Here is a 19,533-nt window from a genome sequence, read left to right as displayed (position 1 = left end):
GCTCCTCTGCCCTCCGTTGTTGCTGGAGGGCGACTGCCTCCAACTGCCCAGTAGCCTCACTGTGCACCTAGCCTGGCACTACCCTAGTAGCATCCTTCACGAGCCTCCTCCACAGAGGCCGATCTTGACACCGCTGGTACCAATCTTCGGCAAGTTCACTCCGCTCCACGTCCTCCCGTGCGGCATCAGCTCCATCTCTTCTCCAGCCCGTGCCACATCAGCTCCATCTCTTCCCCAGCCCGTGCCACATCAGCTCCATCTCTTCTCCAGCCCGTGCCACATCAGCTCCATCTCTTCTCCAGCCCGTGCCACATCAGCTCCATCTCTTCTCCAGCCCGTGCCACATCAGCTCCATCTCTTCTCCATCCCGTGCCACATCAGCTCCATCTCTTCTCCAGCCCGTGCCACATCAGCTCCATCTCTTCTCCAGCCCGTGCCACATCAGCTCCATCTCTTCTCCAGCCCGTGCCACATCAGCTCCATCTCTTCTCCAGCCCGTGCCACATCAGCTCCATCTCTTCTCCAGCCCGTACCACATCAACTCCATATCTTCTCCAGCCCGTGCCACAGCTCCATCTCTTTTCCAGCCCGTACCACATCAGCTCCATCTCTTCTCCAGCCCGTACCACATCAGCTCCATCTCTTCTCCATCCCGTGCCACATCAGCTCCATCTCTTCTCCAGCCCGTGCCACATCAGCTCCATCTCTTCTCCAGCCCGTGCCACATCAGCTCCATCTCTTCTCCAGCCCGTGCCACATCAGTTCCATCTCTTCTCCAGCCCGTGCCACATCAGCTCCATCTCTTCTCCAGCCCGTGCCACATCAACTCCATATCTTCTCCAGCCCGTGCCACAGCTCCATCTCTTCTCCAGCCCGTACCACATCAGCTCCATCTCTTCTCCAGCCCGTACCACATCAGCTCCATCTCTTCCCCAGCCCGTGCCACATCAGCTCCATCTCTTCTCCAGCCCGTGCCACATCAGCTCCATCTCTTCTCCAGCCCGTGCCACATCAGCTCCATCTCTTCTCCAGCCCGTGCCACATCAGCTCCATCTCTTCTCCAGCCCGTGCCACATCAGCTCCATCTCTTCTCCAGCCCGTGCCACATCAGCTCCATCTCTTCTCCAGCCCGTGCCACATCAGCTCCATCTCTTCTCCAGCCCGTGCCGTGCCCGTTTAGCCCCCTCGATGCGGCCAAACAGAAGCTGCTTGGGGCATGCGGTGGCTGGGCATGCGGGCGACTGGACCCAGCCAAAGCAGCAGCCTCGGCTGCCGGAGGACATCTTATAGTAGTACTCATATACACACGAAAACATAGACAACAAACGATAGACACATTTGGTCAAGATTTTAATTGTTACGCCCGATAACACGATAAAAATGACGAAATGTGCTGCAGTGGGCACCTGCGGGCCAATGTGCCCCATGGACCGGTGATGTCTCCATTGCTTCTCAGCAGAGTCTGTGCCGGGGTTTGGCCGCAGGGCGGCGGTGTTGCCGCTGCGAGGCGCGATCCCAATTGAGTGAAGGGCAGCAACAACCACGCCCGGCCGCCTTTGTCTCCCCAGTGGCGAGGCTTTTTTTTACGACACCGCACCGGGGTTACTCGTTTTGAGGCTCTTGCAGGGGCCGGGACCGGTTCAGGCGGTGTTGGCCGCGGGCAGGCGGGAGTCGAACTGCCGGTCGCCGGGTTCGTAGCGCAGCGCGCTAACCGCTGCACCACCGCTCCCCCCACACACGAACCACGCCGAGCCCGTGCCGCCCTCATCTCTCTGGCTATGCCACCACCACCACCCGGCCCTGCCGCGTGCTCGCAACCTCCCAGCCGCCTGTGCCCCCCCCCACGCCAGCAGCCCCCCCCTGCCAGCAGCCCCCCCCCCCCTGCCAGCAGCCCCCCCCCCTGCCAGCCCCCCCCCTGCCAGCAGCACCCCCCCCCTGCCAGCAGCCCCCCTGCCAGCCAGCCCCCCCCTGCCAGCCCCCCCCCTGCCAGCAGCCCCCCCCTGCCTTGTGCTGCCTCCCGCCCTCCCGCCCGGTCGCCCGGGGAACCACGATAAACAAACCCCGCGCCTCGCTCGGGAGTCTCCTGCGTCGTGGGAGAACGGAGCAGCTGGCACAAGCGTGGCGAGGTAAATCTCCCTCCTCCTCTTCCTCCTCCTCATCCTCCTCGTCGTCGCCACCTTCGAACGCAAGGCGGGTCTCGTTGTAGGCATGACGAGAGGTAAACAAAGACAGAGACATCGCTGGGGCTGCCGCGCTTTTTCAGCCTTCCCAAGATGAGTTCACTTTCTTAAAGTAGAGATCGTACCTGGGCTTCCTGCTGCTGCTGCTAAGATTCGTGTCAACTCGCTCAGCTCCGAGGAACCCAACTGTTTCATTCTCGTCCGTCGTTGTTCCTTCAGCAGTGCTGTTTGTTACTGGTCGCAGTGCGTTTTGGTTCGTGCAGCGGTCTGCGACCGTGATTTAATAATTATTATTATTTAACTAAACTATTTTTCATTTGACCAGGTAAGACCCACTGAGCTGTACAGCTCTTTTTCAGAAGCGACCTGGCCACAAATGATAGCTCAGCGAAGTCGCTTATCATCACGTGGAAATGTATAGCAGGCAACTACTCGAGGTAGCGAGGTAGTGAACATCTCCTGGCCACTGTGGCGCCCCTGATACAACTGTGAGTTCCCGAAGGTGGAACTTGTGTTGGCTCATGGCGTTGTCGAGGCAACGTGACTGCTGTATGTACAGCACTGGCCATAAATTCACTGCTGGATGAAAACCGCTGGCCATACACCTTTCGGTTTACTGGAGTTGTTTAACCCCACGCCTCAGTGCAGCAGTTGAAGGGTTTGTTATTGGTCACGCATTGTTCCATAGAGAAAGAAAAAAGTAAATATTTAAAATCACAGACTCACAGTTTTGGAATGTGTAATGCGTTACCGATCACTTGTAAATGTTCTACCCCTTTCCTCCCACAGAGTCCACTCTTGAATTGTGAAACCTGCACAGTAACATTTCACAAGGAGCTTAGTGATTAAAATGTTAATATACTCCTGAGGCTTCTGATAACTTACCAAGTGAGGTGTATGATTCCTTAAGAGGTGAGGCTTCTGATATCTAAGCGAGACATCTGATATCTTATCAGGTGAGGTTTATGATTCCTTAATAAGTGATGCTTCTGATATCCTACTAAATGAGGTTTCTCATATCTTACTAAGAGAGGTCTCTGATATCTTACTAAGTGAGGCCTCTGATATAACACTGAGAGGCCTCTGATATCACACTATGTGAGGGCACTGATATCTTACTATGTATGGATCCTGTGGAGGAGCTTAGGATTGTACTGGCGTATTCAGATATTGCATAATTTACAAGATTCAGCGTCACGTTCCGCCAATCTCGGTGTTCGTTCTCGAGGGTCCGGTGTCGGATGTCACCATGCAGCGCGCGTCCGCACGCGAGCGTCTGCGTCTGTGCATCTCTCATCTATAATATCTCTCTCTCTAAAACCAGCGCAAGCCTCCAGTAAATCACGTTACTTCTGTGGCTATACGGGAGTTATTTGTCTCTGTACAGGTCTTTCAGCGCAAAATGACGGAATTCAGCCACAGATTCCCCGTCATCCCCGTTGCCGACAGGTTAGTGACGAGCACCCTACTGCAATGAGAGAACCGGCCACTCCCACCCGGCCACCTCCATTCGACCACCTCCACCCGGCCACCTCCACTGGACCACCTCATCCCGGCCACCTCCACCCGGCCACCTCCACCTGGCCACCTCCACTGGACCACTTCCTCCCGGCCACATCTACCTGGCCACCTCCTCCCGGCCACCTCCTCCCGGCCACCTCCTCTCAGCAACCTTCTCCTGGCCACCACCACACGGCCACCTCCACCCAACCACCTCCACCCAGCCACCTCCACCCGGCCACTTTATTCTGGTCACCTCCTCCCGGCCAACCTCAATCGGGCACCTCCTCTTGGTCACCTCCACCCAACCACCTCCACCCAACCACCTCCACCCGCCCACCTCCCCTTGGCCACTTCCTTCCGGCCACCTTCTCCCGGCCACTTCCACCTGGCCATCTATACCCGGGCACCTCCACCCAGCTATCTCCACCCGGCCACATCTACCTGGCCCCCTCCACCCAGCCACCTCCACCCAGCCACCTCCACCGACCCAACTCCACTCGCCAACCTCCATCCATCTAGCTACCTCGCCAACCCAACGTCTTAACGGTGCTGGCTTGGCGCTCTGACACTTGAGATAACCTCCCTAACGCTTGTACACCATGTTACCATTTAATTCCTTTGGCTGTGTAGGGCAGCGGAGCGTCCCACAACAGTAATTTGTCCAGATCATTACGTATCCACACCCAAAGATCAACTACGAACTCTGACCCCCTGCCCTCCCCCACACCACCTCCGCTCCCCTGCCTCCTCATCGCCCGTTAACCCCCCCGTGACCCCTCCGCAGGTCACGGCCGTCGTCCGGCCAGCAGGGGCCGTCGAGACGCGAGCAGCGTTCTCCACAACCGCCCCACTCCTCGTCGCGCCTGCCCGCCCTGCCGATGGCGCTGGTGGCGCCGGTGGGGCGCGTCGAGGTGCTGGAGGGGCGCGTGGCGCAGCAGGAGAAGACGCTGGGCGCCCTGCTGGAGCAGGCGCTGCGCATCCGGGACGAGGTGGCGCTGAGCCTGCGCGCCGGGGGGCCCTGGGCCCCGGGGCAGGCGGCGGCATCGGGCGCCGGCTGGGAGCGGGAGAGGGAGGCGCGGCGCATGCTGGAAGAGCACATCCGCAGCATCGCGCTCATCGTCCACCGGCTGGGACGTGAAGTCGAGGCGCGTGCGCACGCCTCATCATCATCGTCGTCGTCGTCGTCGTTAGCCACAGCAGCAGTCATTGTTGAATGACGGCCTCCCCGAGGCGTCGCCATCTCCCACGGTCACGCATGCGCGCATAAGCCTCTTTATTTGTCCGCGTGCACGCAGAAGCACGGGCAATCACGTGTGCATGAATAGCAACAGCAGCAGCAGCTGCCATTCACAACTAAATGGCAGTGGCATGACCACAGCACTTGTGCCAGCCGAGGGGCACTTAATAGCCATCACGTGAAGTGTAGAAGATTCGCTGGCAGGAGGTCACAGGACAGATGCCATGGGTTGACTGATTGAGATGACTGGCAGGTGCACCACCTGGGGTCTCCAATGTACCACCTCGCTGTATTCTAGGCACGTTTTTGATGATTGCGTAGAGTTTGTATGACTATTGTCACGATGAATGCTGTCCAGGTGCGAAGCAATGAATTTCATTTCGGCTAAGATGATGAATTAGAATCATTATTGGATATAAAAATCCGATTATGTTTTTGCGACAAGCACTTTGATACATTTCGCGAACTGCTCTTTTTAGAAATGAATTTGATCGATCGATTGAATGGCACGGTAGGAGAAACTTCCCCAATGGTGGTTGGTGGTCAGGCGGGGGTGGGGGGGCCTAAATAATCAAGCTTTTCACAGGGCCCCCAAAAACAAAGCATTTTCTCCATTGCCACCGAATGGCATCGCGAACCCCACCAAGCGAGCCACGGCCGTAACCCAGCACCGTCTGCTCCCCACTCTCTGCCGCAGGTGCTGGAGGCAGAGGTGCGCATGCGCGACTCGACGGCGCTGGGCACGAGCAGCGCCGTGAAGACGCTGGAGATGCACCACGTCACCGGCGTGGGCGACCTGCGCGGCCGAGTCGCCAGGTGCGGCAACGACGACTTGACGGGCGCGATAAAAAATGACCGAATCGACGTTGTTGATGACGACAGCGATGCCGCCGGTGTCTGCTCCGCTACAGGTGCGACGCGAGCATCGCGCGCCTCGCGGGGGAATCGCGCACGCTGCAGGACTCCCTGGGGGGCATCACGCGCGAACTCACGGCCGCGCGTGCCGCGCTCGACCTCAAGCTGCACGAGGTGGAGGCGCAGGTGAGCTCCGCCCTCGTCCCCCTAACCCAGCCCCGACCGGGATGACTCCGCACGCTTACCTCTAGCGCGGGCGGAGTGATGACTCCGCGTTCACCTGCTGTGCGGCGCCGGCCAGGTGGGGCAGGTGCTGGCGCGGCTGGAGAAGGAGAGCGCGGAGCACGAGGCCCGGCTAAGGCTCCTGCAGGGAGAGTGCGGACACCAGGTGGAGATGCTCGACTCCAGGTGAGAAGGAACAGACCGACGGACAGACTGACGGACGAATAGGCAGACTGATGGACCGACAGATGAACAGACAGACTGATTGACTCACGGATGAACAGGCAGACTGATGGTCTGACGGACGAACAGACAGACTAATGGACGGAGGAACAGGCAGACTGATGGACCGACGGACGAACAGGCAGACTGATGGACTGATGGACGAACAGGCAGACTGATTGACCGACAGATGAAGAGGCAGACTAATGGACTGACGGACGAACAGGGAGACTGATTGACTGACGGATGAACAGGCAGACTGATGGACTGACGGACGAACAGGCAGACTGATTGACCGACGGATGAACAGGCAGACTAATGGATGGATGAACAGGCAGACTGATAGACCAATGGATGGACAAACGGATAGATATACAACAAACCGACAAATGGTCAAACGGATGGATGGGCAGATGTAAACATTGACGAATGGGAGAACGTAGAGACAGAGAGACAAATAGGTGAACAGGCAAACCAACAACCCCAGAGGCGCTGCTGGTTGGCGGTGGCAGAGTGACCCCCGCGGGGTGACGACGTGGCGTGCGTGCGTCAGGGTGAAGGCCGGGATGGAGGACCTGCGAGCGGCGCTGAACGTGGCGGAGCACGACGGGGAGCACGAGCGGCAGCGTGTGGAGCACGACGTCGCCCGGCAGCTCCAGCAGCTGGCGGGCGCCGTTCGCGAGCGGCCGGTGAGGGGGCGGCCGCCCGCGCCGAGCGCTCGCCGCACCTTCGCCACAGCGGCGTCCGTCACCACTACCATCGAGCAAAAGACAAAGATCCCCCGTAAAGCCTTGACAGACTGTTGGGGCAAGTGCCGTTAGCGAGCGCCTACGAAGGCCGGCACTGCGGCACACGAGGGGGTGGGTGGCCAGCGCCACGCCCGGTCGCCTTTGTCTCCCCAGTGGCGATGTTTTTACACACCGTACCGGGTAATCATTTTGAGGCTGAGTCGACCTAGGGGAGGCCCAGGACCGGTTCAGATATATAATCGTCACTGGTGTTGGCCGTGAGCTGGAATCGAACTCGGGTCGCTGGGTTCATAGCGCAGCGTAGCGCTAACTGTTCTGCTACCGCTCCCCTGTACTACCGCCAAGCACAGCTAGACCACCATCACCCTCCAGCACACACATAAACACACCATCACACACATAAACACACCATCACACACATAAACACACCATCACACACATAAACACACCATCACCTTCCATCCACAACACATAAACACACCATCACCCTCCATCACACACATAAACACACCATCACCCTCCATCACACACATAAACACACCATCACCTCATCACACACATAAACACACCATCACCCACATGAAACACACCATCACCCTCCATCACACACATAAACACACCATCACCCTCCATCACACACATAAACACACCATCACCCTCCATCACACACACACACCATCACCCACATAACCACACATCACCCTCCATCACACACATAAACACACCATCACCCTCCATCACACACATAAACACACCATCACCCTCCATCACACACATAACACACCATCACCCTCCATCACACACATAAACACACCATCACCCTCCATCACACACATAAACACACCATCACCCTCCATCACACACATAAACACACCATCACCCTCCATCACACACATAAACACACCATCACCCTCCATCACACACATAAACACACCATCACCCTCCATCACACACATAAACACACCATCACCCTCCATCACACACATAAACACACCATCACCCTCCATCACACACATAAACACACCATCACCCTCCATCACACACATAAACACACCATCGCCCTCCATCACACACATAAACACACCATCACCCTCCATCACACACATCAACACACCATCACCCTCCATCACACACATAAACACACCATCACCCTCCATCACACACATAAACACACCATCACCCTCCATCACACACATAAACACACCATCGCCCCTCCATCACACACATAAACACACCATCACCCTCCATCACACACATAAACACACCATCGCCCTCCCATCACACACATAAACACACCATCACCCTCCATCACACACATAAACACACCATCACCCTCCATCACACACATAAACACACCATCACCCTCCATCACACACATAAACACACCATCGCCCTCCATCACACACATAAACACACCATCACCCTCCATCACACACATCAACACACCATCACCCTCCATTCACACACATAAACACACCATCACCCTCCATCACACACATAAACACACCATCGCCCTCCATCAAACACATAAACACACCATCCGCCCTCCATCACACACATAAACACACCATCACCCTCCATCACACACTAAACACACCATGCCTCCCATCACACACATAAACACACCATCACCCTCCATCACACACATAAACACACCATCGCCCTCCATCACACACATAAACACACCATCACCCTCCATCACACACATAAACACACCATCACCCTCCATCACACACATAAACCACACCATCACCTTCCATCACACACATAAACACACCATCACCTTCCATCACACACATAAACACACCATCACCCTCCATCACACACATAAACACACCATCACCCTCCATCACACACATAAACACACCATCACCCTCCATCACACACATAAACACACCATCACCCTCCATCACACACATAAACACACCATCCGCCCTCCATCACACACATAAACACACCATCACCCTCCATCACACACATAAACACACCATCACCTCCATCCCACACATAAACACACCATCACCCTCCATCACACACATAAACACACCATCACCCTCCATCACACACATAAACACACCATCACCCTCCATCACACACATAAACACACCATCACCCTCCATCACACACATAAACACACCGTCACCCTCCATCACACACATAAACACACCATCACCCTCCATCACACACATAAACACACCATCACCCTCCATCACACACATAAACACACCATCACCCTCCATCACACACATAAAACACACCATCACACACATAAACACACCATCACACACATAAACACACCATCACCCTCCATCGCACACATAAACACACCATCACCTTCCATCAAACACATAAATACACCATCACCCTCCATCACACACATAAACATACCATCACCCTCCATCACACACATAAACACACCATCACCCTCCAGCACACACATAAACACACCATCACCCACATAAACACACCATCACCCTCCATCACACACATAAACACACCATCACCCTCCATCACACACATAAACACACCATCACCCTCCATCACACACATAAACAGACCATCACCCACATAAACACACAATCACCCTCCATCACACACATAAACACACCATCACCCTCCATCACACACATAAACACACCATCGCCCTCCATCACACACATAAACACACCATCACCCTCCATCACACACATAAACACACCATCACCCTCCATCACACACATAAACACACCATCACCCTCCATCACACACATAAACACACCATCACCCTCCATCACACACAAAACACACCATCACCCTCCAGGCACACACATAAACACACCATCACCCTCCATCACACACATAAACACACCATCACCCTCCATCACACACATAAACACACACCCATCACCCTCCATCCACACACATAAACACACCATCACCCTCCATCACACACATAAACACACCATCGCCCTCCATCACACACATAAACACACCATCACCCTCCATCACACACATCAACACACCATCACCCTCCATCACACACATAAACACACCATCACCCTCCATCACACACATAAACACACCATCACCCTCCATCACACACATAAACACACCATCGCCCTCCATCACACACATAAACACACCATCACCCCTCAACACACACATAAACACACCATCGCCCTCCATCACACACATAAACACACCATCACCCTCCATCACACACATAAACACACCATCACCCTCCATCACACACATAAACACACCATCACCCTCCATCACACACATAAACACACCATCGCCCTCCATCACACACATAAACACACAACCCACACTCACACACATCAACACACCATCACCCCTCCATCACACACATAAACACACCATCACCCTCCATCACACACATAAACACACCATCGCCCCTCCATCAAACACATAAACACCCCATCGCCCTCCATCACACACAAACCACACCATCACCCTCCATCACACACATAAACACACCATCGCCCCTCCATCACACACATAAACACACCATCACCCTCCATCACACACATAAACACACCATCGCCCTCCATCACACACATAAACACACCATCACCCTCCATCACACACATAAACACACCATCACCCTCCATCACACACATAAACACACCATCACCTTCCATCACACACATAAACACACCATCACCTTCCATCACACACATAAACACACCATCACCCTCCATCACACACATAAACACACCATCACCCTCCATCACACACATAAACACACCATCACCCTCCATCACACACATAAACACACCATCACCCTCCATCACACACATAAACACACCATCACCCTCCATCACACACATAAACACACCATCGCCCTCCATCACACACAAAACACACCATCACCCTCCATCACACACATAAACACACCATCACCTCCATCCCACACATAAACACACCATCACCCTCCATCACACACATAAACACACCATCACCCTCCATCACACACATAAACACACCATCACCCTCCATCACACACATAAACACACCATCACCCTCCATCACACACATAAACACACCGTCACCCTCCATCACACACATAAACACACCATCACCCTCCATCACACACATAAACACACCATCACCCTCCATCACACACATAAACACACCATCACCCTCCATCACACACATAAACACACCATCACACACATAAACACACCATCACACACATAAACACACCATCACCCTCCATCACACACATAAACACACCATCACCCTCCATCACACACATAAACACACCATCACCCTCCATCACACACATAAACACACCATCACCCTCCATCACACACATAAACACCCCATCACCCTCCATCACACACATAAACACACCATCACCCTCCATCACACACATAAACACACCATCACCCTCCATCACACACATCAACACACCATCACCCTCCATCACACACATAAACACACCATCACCCTCCATCACACACATAAACACACCATCACCCTCCATCACACACATAAACAAACCACCACACACATAAACACACCATCACACACATAAACACACCATCACCCTCCATCACACACATAAACACACCATCACCCTCCATCACACACATAACACACCATCACCCTCCATCACACACATAAACACACCATCACCCTCCATCACACACATAAACACACCATCACCCTCCATCACACACATAAACACACCATCACCCTCCATCACACACATAAACACACCATCACCCTCCATCACACACATAAACACACCATCACCCTCCATCACACACATAAACACACCATCACCCTCCATCACACACATAAACACACCATCAACCTCCATCACACACATAAACACACCGTCACCCTCCATCACACACATAAACACACCATCACCCTCCATCACACACATAAACACACCATCACCCTCCATCACACACATAAACACACCATCACACACATAAACACACCATCACCCTCCATCACACACATAAACACACCATCACCCTCCATCACACACATAAACACACACCATCACCCTCCATCACACACATAAACACACCATCACCCTCCATCACACACATAAACACACCATCACCCTCCATCACACACATAAACACACCATCACCCTCCATCACACACATCAACACACCATCACCCTCCATCACACACATAAACACACCATCACCCTCCATCACACACATAAACACACCATCACCCTCCATCACACACATAAACACACCATCACACACATAAACACACCATCACACACATAAACACACCATCACCCTCCATCACACACATAAACACACCATCACCCTCCATCACACACATCAACACACCATCACCCTCCATCACACACATAAACACACCATCACCCTCCATCACACACATAAACACACCATCACCCTCCATCACACACATAAACACACCATCACCCTCCATCACACACATAAACACACCATCACCCTCCATCACACACATAAACACACCATCACCCTCCATCACACACATAAACACACCATCACCCTCCATCACACACATAAACACACCATCACCCTCCATCACACACATAAACACACCATCACCCTCCATCACACACATAAACACACCATCACCCTCCATCACACACATAAACACACCATCACCCTCCATCACACACATAAACACACCATCACCCTCCATCACACACATAAACACACCATCACCCTCCATCACACACATAAACACACCATCACCCTCCATCACACACATAAACACACCATCACCCTCCATCACACACATAAACACACCATCACCCTCCATCACACACATAAACACACCATCACCCTCCATCACACACATAAACACACCATCACCCTCCATCACACACATAAACACACCATCGCCCTCCATCACACACATAAACACACCATCACCCTCCATCACACACATCAACACACCATCACCCTCCATCACACACATAAACACACCATCACCCTCCATCACACACATAAACACACCATCGCCCTCCATCACACACATAAACACACCATCGCCCTCCATCACACACATAAACACACCATCACCCTCCATCACACACATAAACACACCATCGCCCTCCATCACACACATAAACACACCATCACCCTCCATCACACACATAAACACACCATCACACACATAAACACACCATCACCCTCCATCACACACATAAACACACCATCACCCTCCATCACACACATAAACACACCATCACCCTCCATCACACACATAAACACACCATCGCCCTCCATCACACACATAAACACACCATCACCCTCCATCACACACATCAACACACCATCACCCTCCATCACACACATAAACACACCATCACCCTCCATCACACACATAAACACACCATCACCCTCCATCACACACATAAACACACCATCACCCTCCATCACACACATAAACATACCATCACCTTCCATCACACACATAAACACACCATCACCCTCCATCACACACATAAACACACCATCACCCTCCATCACACACATAAACACACCATCACCCTCCATCACACACATAAACACACCATCACCCTCCATCACACACATAAACACACCATCACCCTCCATCACACACATAAACACACCATCACCCTCCATCACACACATAAACACACCATCGCCCTCCATCACACACATAAACACACCATCACCCTCCATCACACACATAAACACACCATCACCTTCCATCACACACATAAACACACCATCACCCTCCATCACACACATAAACACACCATCACCCTCCATCACACACATAAAAACACCATCACCCTCCATCACACACATAAACACACCATCACCCTCCATCACACACATAAACACACCATCACCCTCCATCACACACATAAACACACCATCGCCCTCCATCACACACATAAACACACCATCACCCTCCATCACACACATAAACACACCATCACCTTCCATCACACACATAAACACACCATCACCCTCCATCACACACATAAACACACCATCACCCTCCATCACACACATAAACACACCATCACCCTCCATCACACACATAAACACACCATCACACACATAAACACACCATCACCCTCCATCACACACATAAACACACCATCACCCTCCATCACACACATAAACACACCATCACCCTCCATCACAAACATAAACACACCATCACACACATAAACACACCATCACCCTCCATCACACACATCAACACACCATCACCCTCCATCACACACATAAACACACCATCACCCTCCATCACACACATAAACACACCATCACCCTCCATCACACACATAAACACACCATAACCCTCCATCACACACATAAACACACCATCACCCTCCATCACACACATAAACACACCATCACACACATAAACACACCATCACACACATAAACACCCCATCACCCTCCATCACACACATAAACACACCATCACCCTCCATCACACACATCAACACACCATCACCCTCCATCACACACATAAACACACCATCACCCTCCATCACACACATAAACACACCATCACCCTCCATCACACACATAAACACACCATCACCCTCCATCACACACATAAACACACCATCACCCTCCATCACACACATAAACACACCATCACCCTCCATCACACACATAAACACACCATCGCCCTCCATCACACACATAAACACACCATCACCCTCCATCACACACATAAACACACCATCACCTTCCATCACACACATAAACACACCATCACCCTCCATCACACACATAAACACACCATCACCCTCCATCACACACATAAACACACCATCACCCTCCATCACACACATAAACACACCATCACACACATAAACACACCATCACCCTCCATCACACACATAAACACACCATCACCCTCCATCACACACATAAACACACCATCACCCTCCATCACAAACATAAACACACCATCACACACATAAACACACCATCACCCTCCATCACACACATCAACACACCATCACCCTCCATCACACACATAAACACACCATCACCCTCCATCACACACATAAACACACCATCACCCTCCATCACACACATAAACACACCATAACCCTCCATCACACACATAAACACACCATCACCCTCCATCACACACATAAACACACCATCACACACATCAACACACCATCACCCTCCATCACACACATAAACACACCATCACCCTCCATCACACACATAAACACACCATCACCCTCCATCACACACATCAACACACCATCACCCTCCATCACACACATAAACACACCATCACCCTCCATCACACACATAAACACACCATCACCCTCCATCACACACATCAACACACCATCACCCTCCATCACACACATAAACACACCATCACCCTCCATCACACACATAAACACACCATCGCCCTCCATCACACACATAAACACACCATCACCCTCCATCACACACATAAACACACCATCACCTTCCATCACACACATAAACACACCATCACCCTCCATCACACACATAAACACACCATCACCCTCCATCACACACATAAACACACCATCACACACATAAACACACCATCACCCTCCATCACACACATAAACACACCATCACCCTCCATCACACACATAAACACACCATCACCCTCCATCACAAACATAAACACACCATCACACACATAAACACACCATCACCCTCCATCACACACATCAACACACCATCACCCTCCATCACACACATAAACACACCATCACCCTCCATCACACACATAAACACACCATCACCCTCCATCACACACATAAACACACCATAACCCCTCCATCACACACATAAACACACCATCACCCTCCATCACACACATAAACACACCATCACACACATAAACACACCATCACACACATCAACACACCATCACCCTCCATCACACACATAAACACACCATCACCCTCCATCACACACATAAACACACCATCACCCTCCATCACACACATCAACACACCATCACCCTCCATCACACACATAAACACACCATCACCCTCCATCACACACATAAACACACCATCACCCTCCATCACACACATCAACACACCATCACCCTCCATCACACACATAAACACACCATCACCCTCCATCACACACATAAACACACCATCGCCCTCCATCACACACATAAACACACCATCACCCTCCATCACACACATAAACACACCATCGCCCTCCATCACACACATCAACACACCATCACCCTCCATCACACACATAAACACACCATCACACACATAAACACACCATCACCCTCCATCACACACATAAACACACCATCACCCTCCATCACACACATAAACACACCATCACCCTCCATCACACACATAAACACACCATCACCCTCCATCACACACATAAACACACCATCACCCTCCATCACACACATAAACACACCATCACCCTCCATCACACACATAAACACACCATCGCCCTCCATCACACACATAAACACACCATCACCCTCCATCACACACATAAACACACCATCACCCTCCATCACACACATAAACACACCATCACCCTCCATCACACACATAAACACACCATCACCCTCCATCACACACATAAACACACCATCACCCTCCATCACACACATAAACACACCATCGCCCTCCATCACACACATAAACACACCATCACCCTCCATCACACACATAAACACACCATCACCCTCCATCACACACATAAACACACCATCACCCTCCATCACACACATAAACACACCATCACCCTCCATCACACACATAAACACACCATCGCCCTCCATCACACACATAAACACACCATCACCCTCCAGCACACACATAAACACACCATCACCCTCCATCACACACATAAACACACCATCACCCTCCATCACACACATAAACACACCATCACCCTCCATCACACACATAAACACACCATCACCCTCCATCACACACATAAACACACCATCACCCTCCATCACACACATAAACACACCATCGCCCTCCATCACACACATAAACACACCATCACAGTACTGGGCAATTTCGACGACGGCCGAGGGCAGCGGCCGGCAACCCGCGGCTCCCGAGCCGCGTGCGGTTCTTTAAGGACCGCTTCGTGACGTCATTTGTCAAGGGCCACCACCGTTTCGTATTCGCACGCAACTTGAAATATTCGGAAAAAAAATGCCTCTTCTTGTTATTTCGGTTGCCCGGCAACCTGGCCTAGGGCGCGTAAAGGGAGACGCTTCGGGTTTGATCTGGCAACTCTACGCACCGTCTCCGACACTCATCCCACCACCGCCCTCCACGCGCCGCAGGAGCAGGTGGAGCGCCGGCTGCAGCTGCAGCTCCAGCAGGTGGTGTCCCGGCTGGAGCGGCTGGAGGAGTGGCGCGCGGGCGCGGAGCGCGAGGCGGCGAGCGCCGCGCAGAGCGCCGAGCGGCTGGCGGCTCGCGTCACGCGCCACGACAAGCGCCGGCACGACGAGGTCGCCGCCCTGCGTGCCGAGTACCAGGCCGGTGCGTGCGCGCGCCGCACACGCGGACGGACGTACGGACGCGCGGGCGGGCAGTTGGGCGGTCGTTCGCGCCCAACGCCGGGCTAATAACCATGTTGGTCGCCAGCAACGGTGGCTGGCCACCCACCCCTTCGCGTGACGTTCCGGCCTTAATAGCTAACGGCACTTGCCCCAACGGTCTGTTAAGGCTACAACCAGGGGGTCCTTCGCCCTTTGTGCCCGTGTGTTGTGGTGCAGGTTTCTCCGCGGTGCACGACAGCATGAGTTCCCTGCGCGCCGTGCACGACGCTCGCTCGCGGCTCGAGCACGAGTCCGTGGCGCGGGAGGTGCGGCGCATCCGCCGCATGGTGGACGAGTGACCGACACGGGGAGTGGGGTGGGGGGGTCGCGGGGGATCGCACCGGGGATTTCCTGGGATCATCGGAGGTGCTGCCGGTCACCAGGGATCGTGCCGGGATCACGGAAGATCACTGGGACTTTGCCAAGGATCGTGCTGGACGATCACCAGAAAGCACCGGGGATTACCTGGGACTGCCGGGGATCAGAGAGGATCAGTGGGAATCATGGTGGAGATCGCGCCAGAGATCACTGGCGATCACCGGAGATCACCGGATCATGCTGGGGATCACCAGAGATCATCAGGGTACAACGGGGATCGCGTTGACAGTGGCGGTAATCAGCGAACAAAAATAAAATGAAGCAAAATCGAACTGTATCAAGCAGCGAAAGGGGCCTTGGATTCCTGAGTGATCAGGGCTGAACCAAATCGATCCTGCCAGTATCTCCTCGCATCTCCTTTGTTCTCCCGTCGTCTCACGAAATCTCTCTTCTCTCATCTTTATTTTTCCTCACATTCCCATCATCTCTATCTACACCTCTCTCGTTTCCCCGGCAGCCCCGTCTCCGATCAGGATGACTCCTGATCTATTTACACCTCCATCTTACGTGCACATTGTTTTATCGCCTGGTGGCATCTCTGTCTCTCGTCTACATCTCGTCTACATCTCACTCGGATCATTCTATCCGTGTCCTTTCACGACATTCGTGGGGTTTCCCCGCACACACGCACAGGTCCGCCGAAGCGACTTCGCGGCAAACCTCGTGACTTTCGCCGCAGACAAAACGTTGCCGGCCACGAATAATCTTGTATCCGCATACTCCGTGTCAGGTAAAGGTGCAGCCCTGCAATTGCTTGCTCATGCCACTGCTGGCGCAAGTGCCTCCAAGAGAGAGCAGCAGTAGCTCGCTGCCCTCTCGAGGGCAGTTGGCCTGCCCTTCCCACGCAGGCCGCACGCAATACGCCGATCAGCACGGTTGGCCACGCGCAATTCGAAATAATTTTAACATACAGAAGACGGTCCCCGGCTTACGGAAGGTTTAGGTTCCCGAGAACGATCCGTCACCCGCATTTTCCATGTCTCGGAAACTGAACAATTTTCCCCCAAAATCAAGAAAAATGCCTCGTGAGGCTGCCCCGCCTTACGCCTGGCTCCACGGTTTTTCATCCGCAACCTCACCGCGCTGCACTAATTAAGCTTCCGTAACTCATGCAAACATTTCCGCATATCGACATTTTTTTACATGATTTATCGGATGTCCATAAGTTGGCTCTTCCACAACCCGGGGATTGTCTGTACACACAACCGCTGCTCGGTAAATTGAAGCAATTGGCGGGACCCCGGGGTCCCATCACTGCCCCGGGGTGGGAAAAACCACGTAGCGACACGAGCCTCGCCTTACCGACAACAAAACTAGTGTCAATCGATTGGTCTCGTCGAGAGCTACTCGGGGCACTAAGTTTCGTAAAAAGTTGAAAAATTACATAAACACGTTAAATTCACTGCAGGGGCGGGCTCGCCTTGACAAAGAAGCTGAGGATTGACGACTGACCGGAGGGCGTCGTCGCCGCGCGCAACTGCGGCGGACGCCCCCCGGGCTCGCGTTTGGCCGGTGGGGTGGCGCCCATCGTGTTGATCGCCGCCTGCTGGCGGTTGTTGGCGCGAGTCTGGGCGGGCGGCGCGTTGCTGTCGGGATCACGAGT

At 52.9% G+C, this 19,533-nt stretch overlaps 1 protein-coding gene across 3 annotated transcripts; it reads left to right on the top strand.

The window, feature by feature from the left end:
- Window positions 1-2,015: 2,015 nt before the first annotated feature.
- FAM81B (family with sequence similarity 81 member B) lies at window positions 2,016-19,527 on the top strand. Of its 3 annotated transcripts, none has more exons than XM_032968790.2 (9): window positions 2,016-2,218; window positions 3,568-3,629; window positions 4,468-4,828; window positions 5,618-5,736; window positions 5,832-5,961; window positions 6,077-6,183; window positions 6,773-6,908; window positions 17,295-17,493; window positions 17,730-19,527. In XM_032968790.2, the coding sequence occupies exons 2-9, from the start codon at window positions 3,583-3,585 to the stop codon at window positions 17,849-17,851; spliced, it is 1,221 nt and encodes a 406-aa protein (XP_032824681.1). In that variant the 5' UTR covers window positions 2,016-2,218; window positions 3,568-3,582; the 3' UTR covers window positions 17,852-19,527. The 3 variants fall into 3 exon arrangements, with proteins under 3 accessions (XP_032824681.1, XP_075929268.1, XP_032824680.1); XM_032968789.2 differs by having other exon boundaries at window positions 2,019-2,126; XM_076073153.1 differs by lacking the exons at window positions 17,295-17,493; window positions 17,730-19,527 and having other exon boundaries at window positions 6,773-7,425.
- The last annotated feature ends 6 nt before the right edge of the window (window positions 19,528-19,533 follow it).

The sequence above is a fragment of the Petromyzon marinus genome, chromosome 40 (assembly GCF_048934315.1).
Source record: "Petromyzon marinus isolate PM22_M1 ecotype Great Lakes invasive population chromosome 40, UKy_Petmar_22M1.pri1.0, whole genome shotgun sequence".
Taxonomy (NCBI): Eukaryota; Metazoa; Chordata; class Hyperoartia; order Petromyzontiformes; family Petromyzontidae; genus Petromyzon; species Petromyzon marinus.
The sequence above is the reverse complement of the archived record's forward strand: the minus strand, read 5'-3'. Positions and strand labels throughout refer to the sequence as shown.

What these genes read in the sequence shown, in the direction of transcription:
- FAM81B (XM_032968790.2), top strand. Translation starts at nt 3,583, where the DNA reads ATGACGGAATTCAGCCACAGATTCCCCGTCATCCCCGTTGCCGACAG. An exon ending in TGCACGAGGTGGAGGCGCAG is followed by an intron (nt 5,962 to 6,076) that starts GTGAGCTCCGCC and finishes GGCGCCGGCCAG; the next exon opens with GTGGGGCAGGTGCTGGCGCG. An exon ending in GTGGAGATGCTCGACTCCAG is followed by an intron (nt 6,184 to 6,772) that starts GTGAGAAGGAAC and finishes TGCGTGCGTCAG; the next exon opens with GGTGAAGGCCGGGATGGAGG.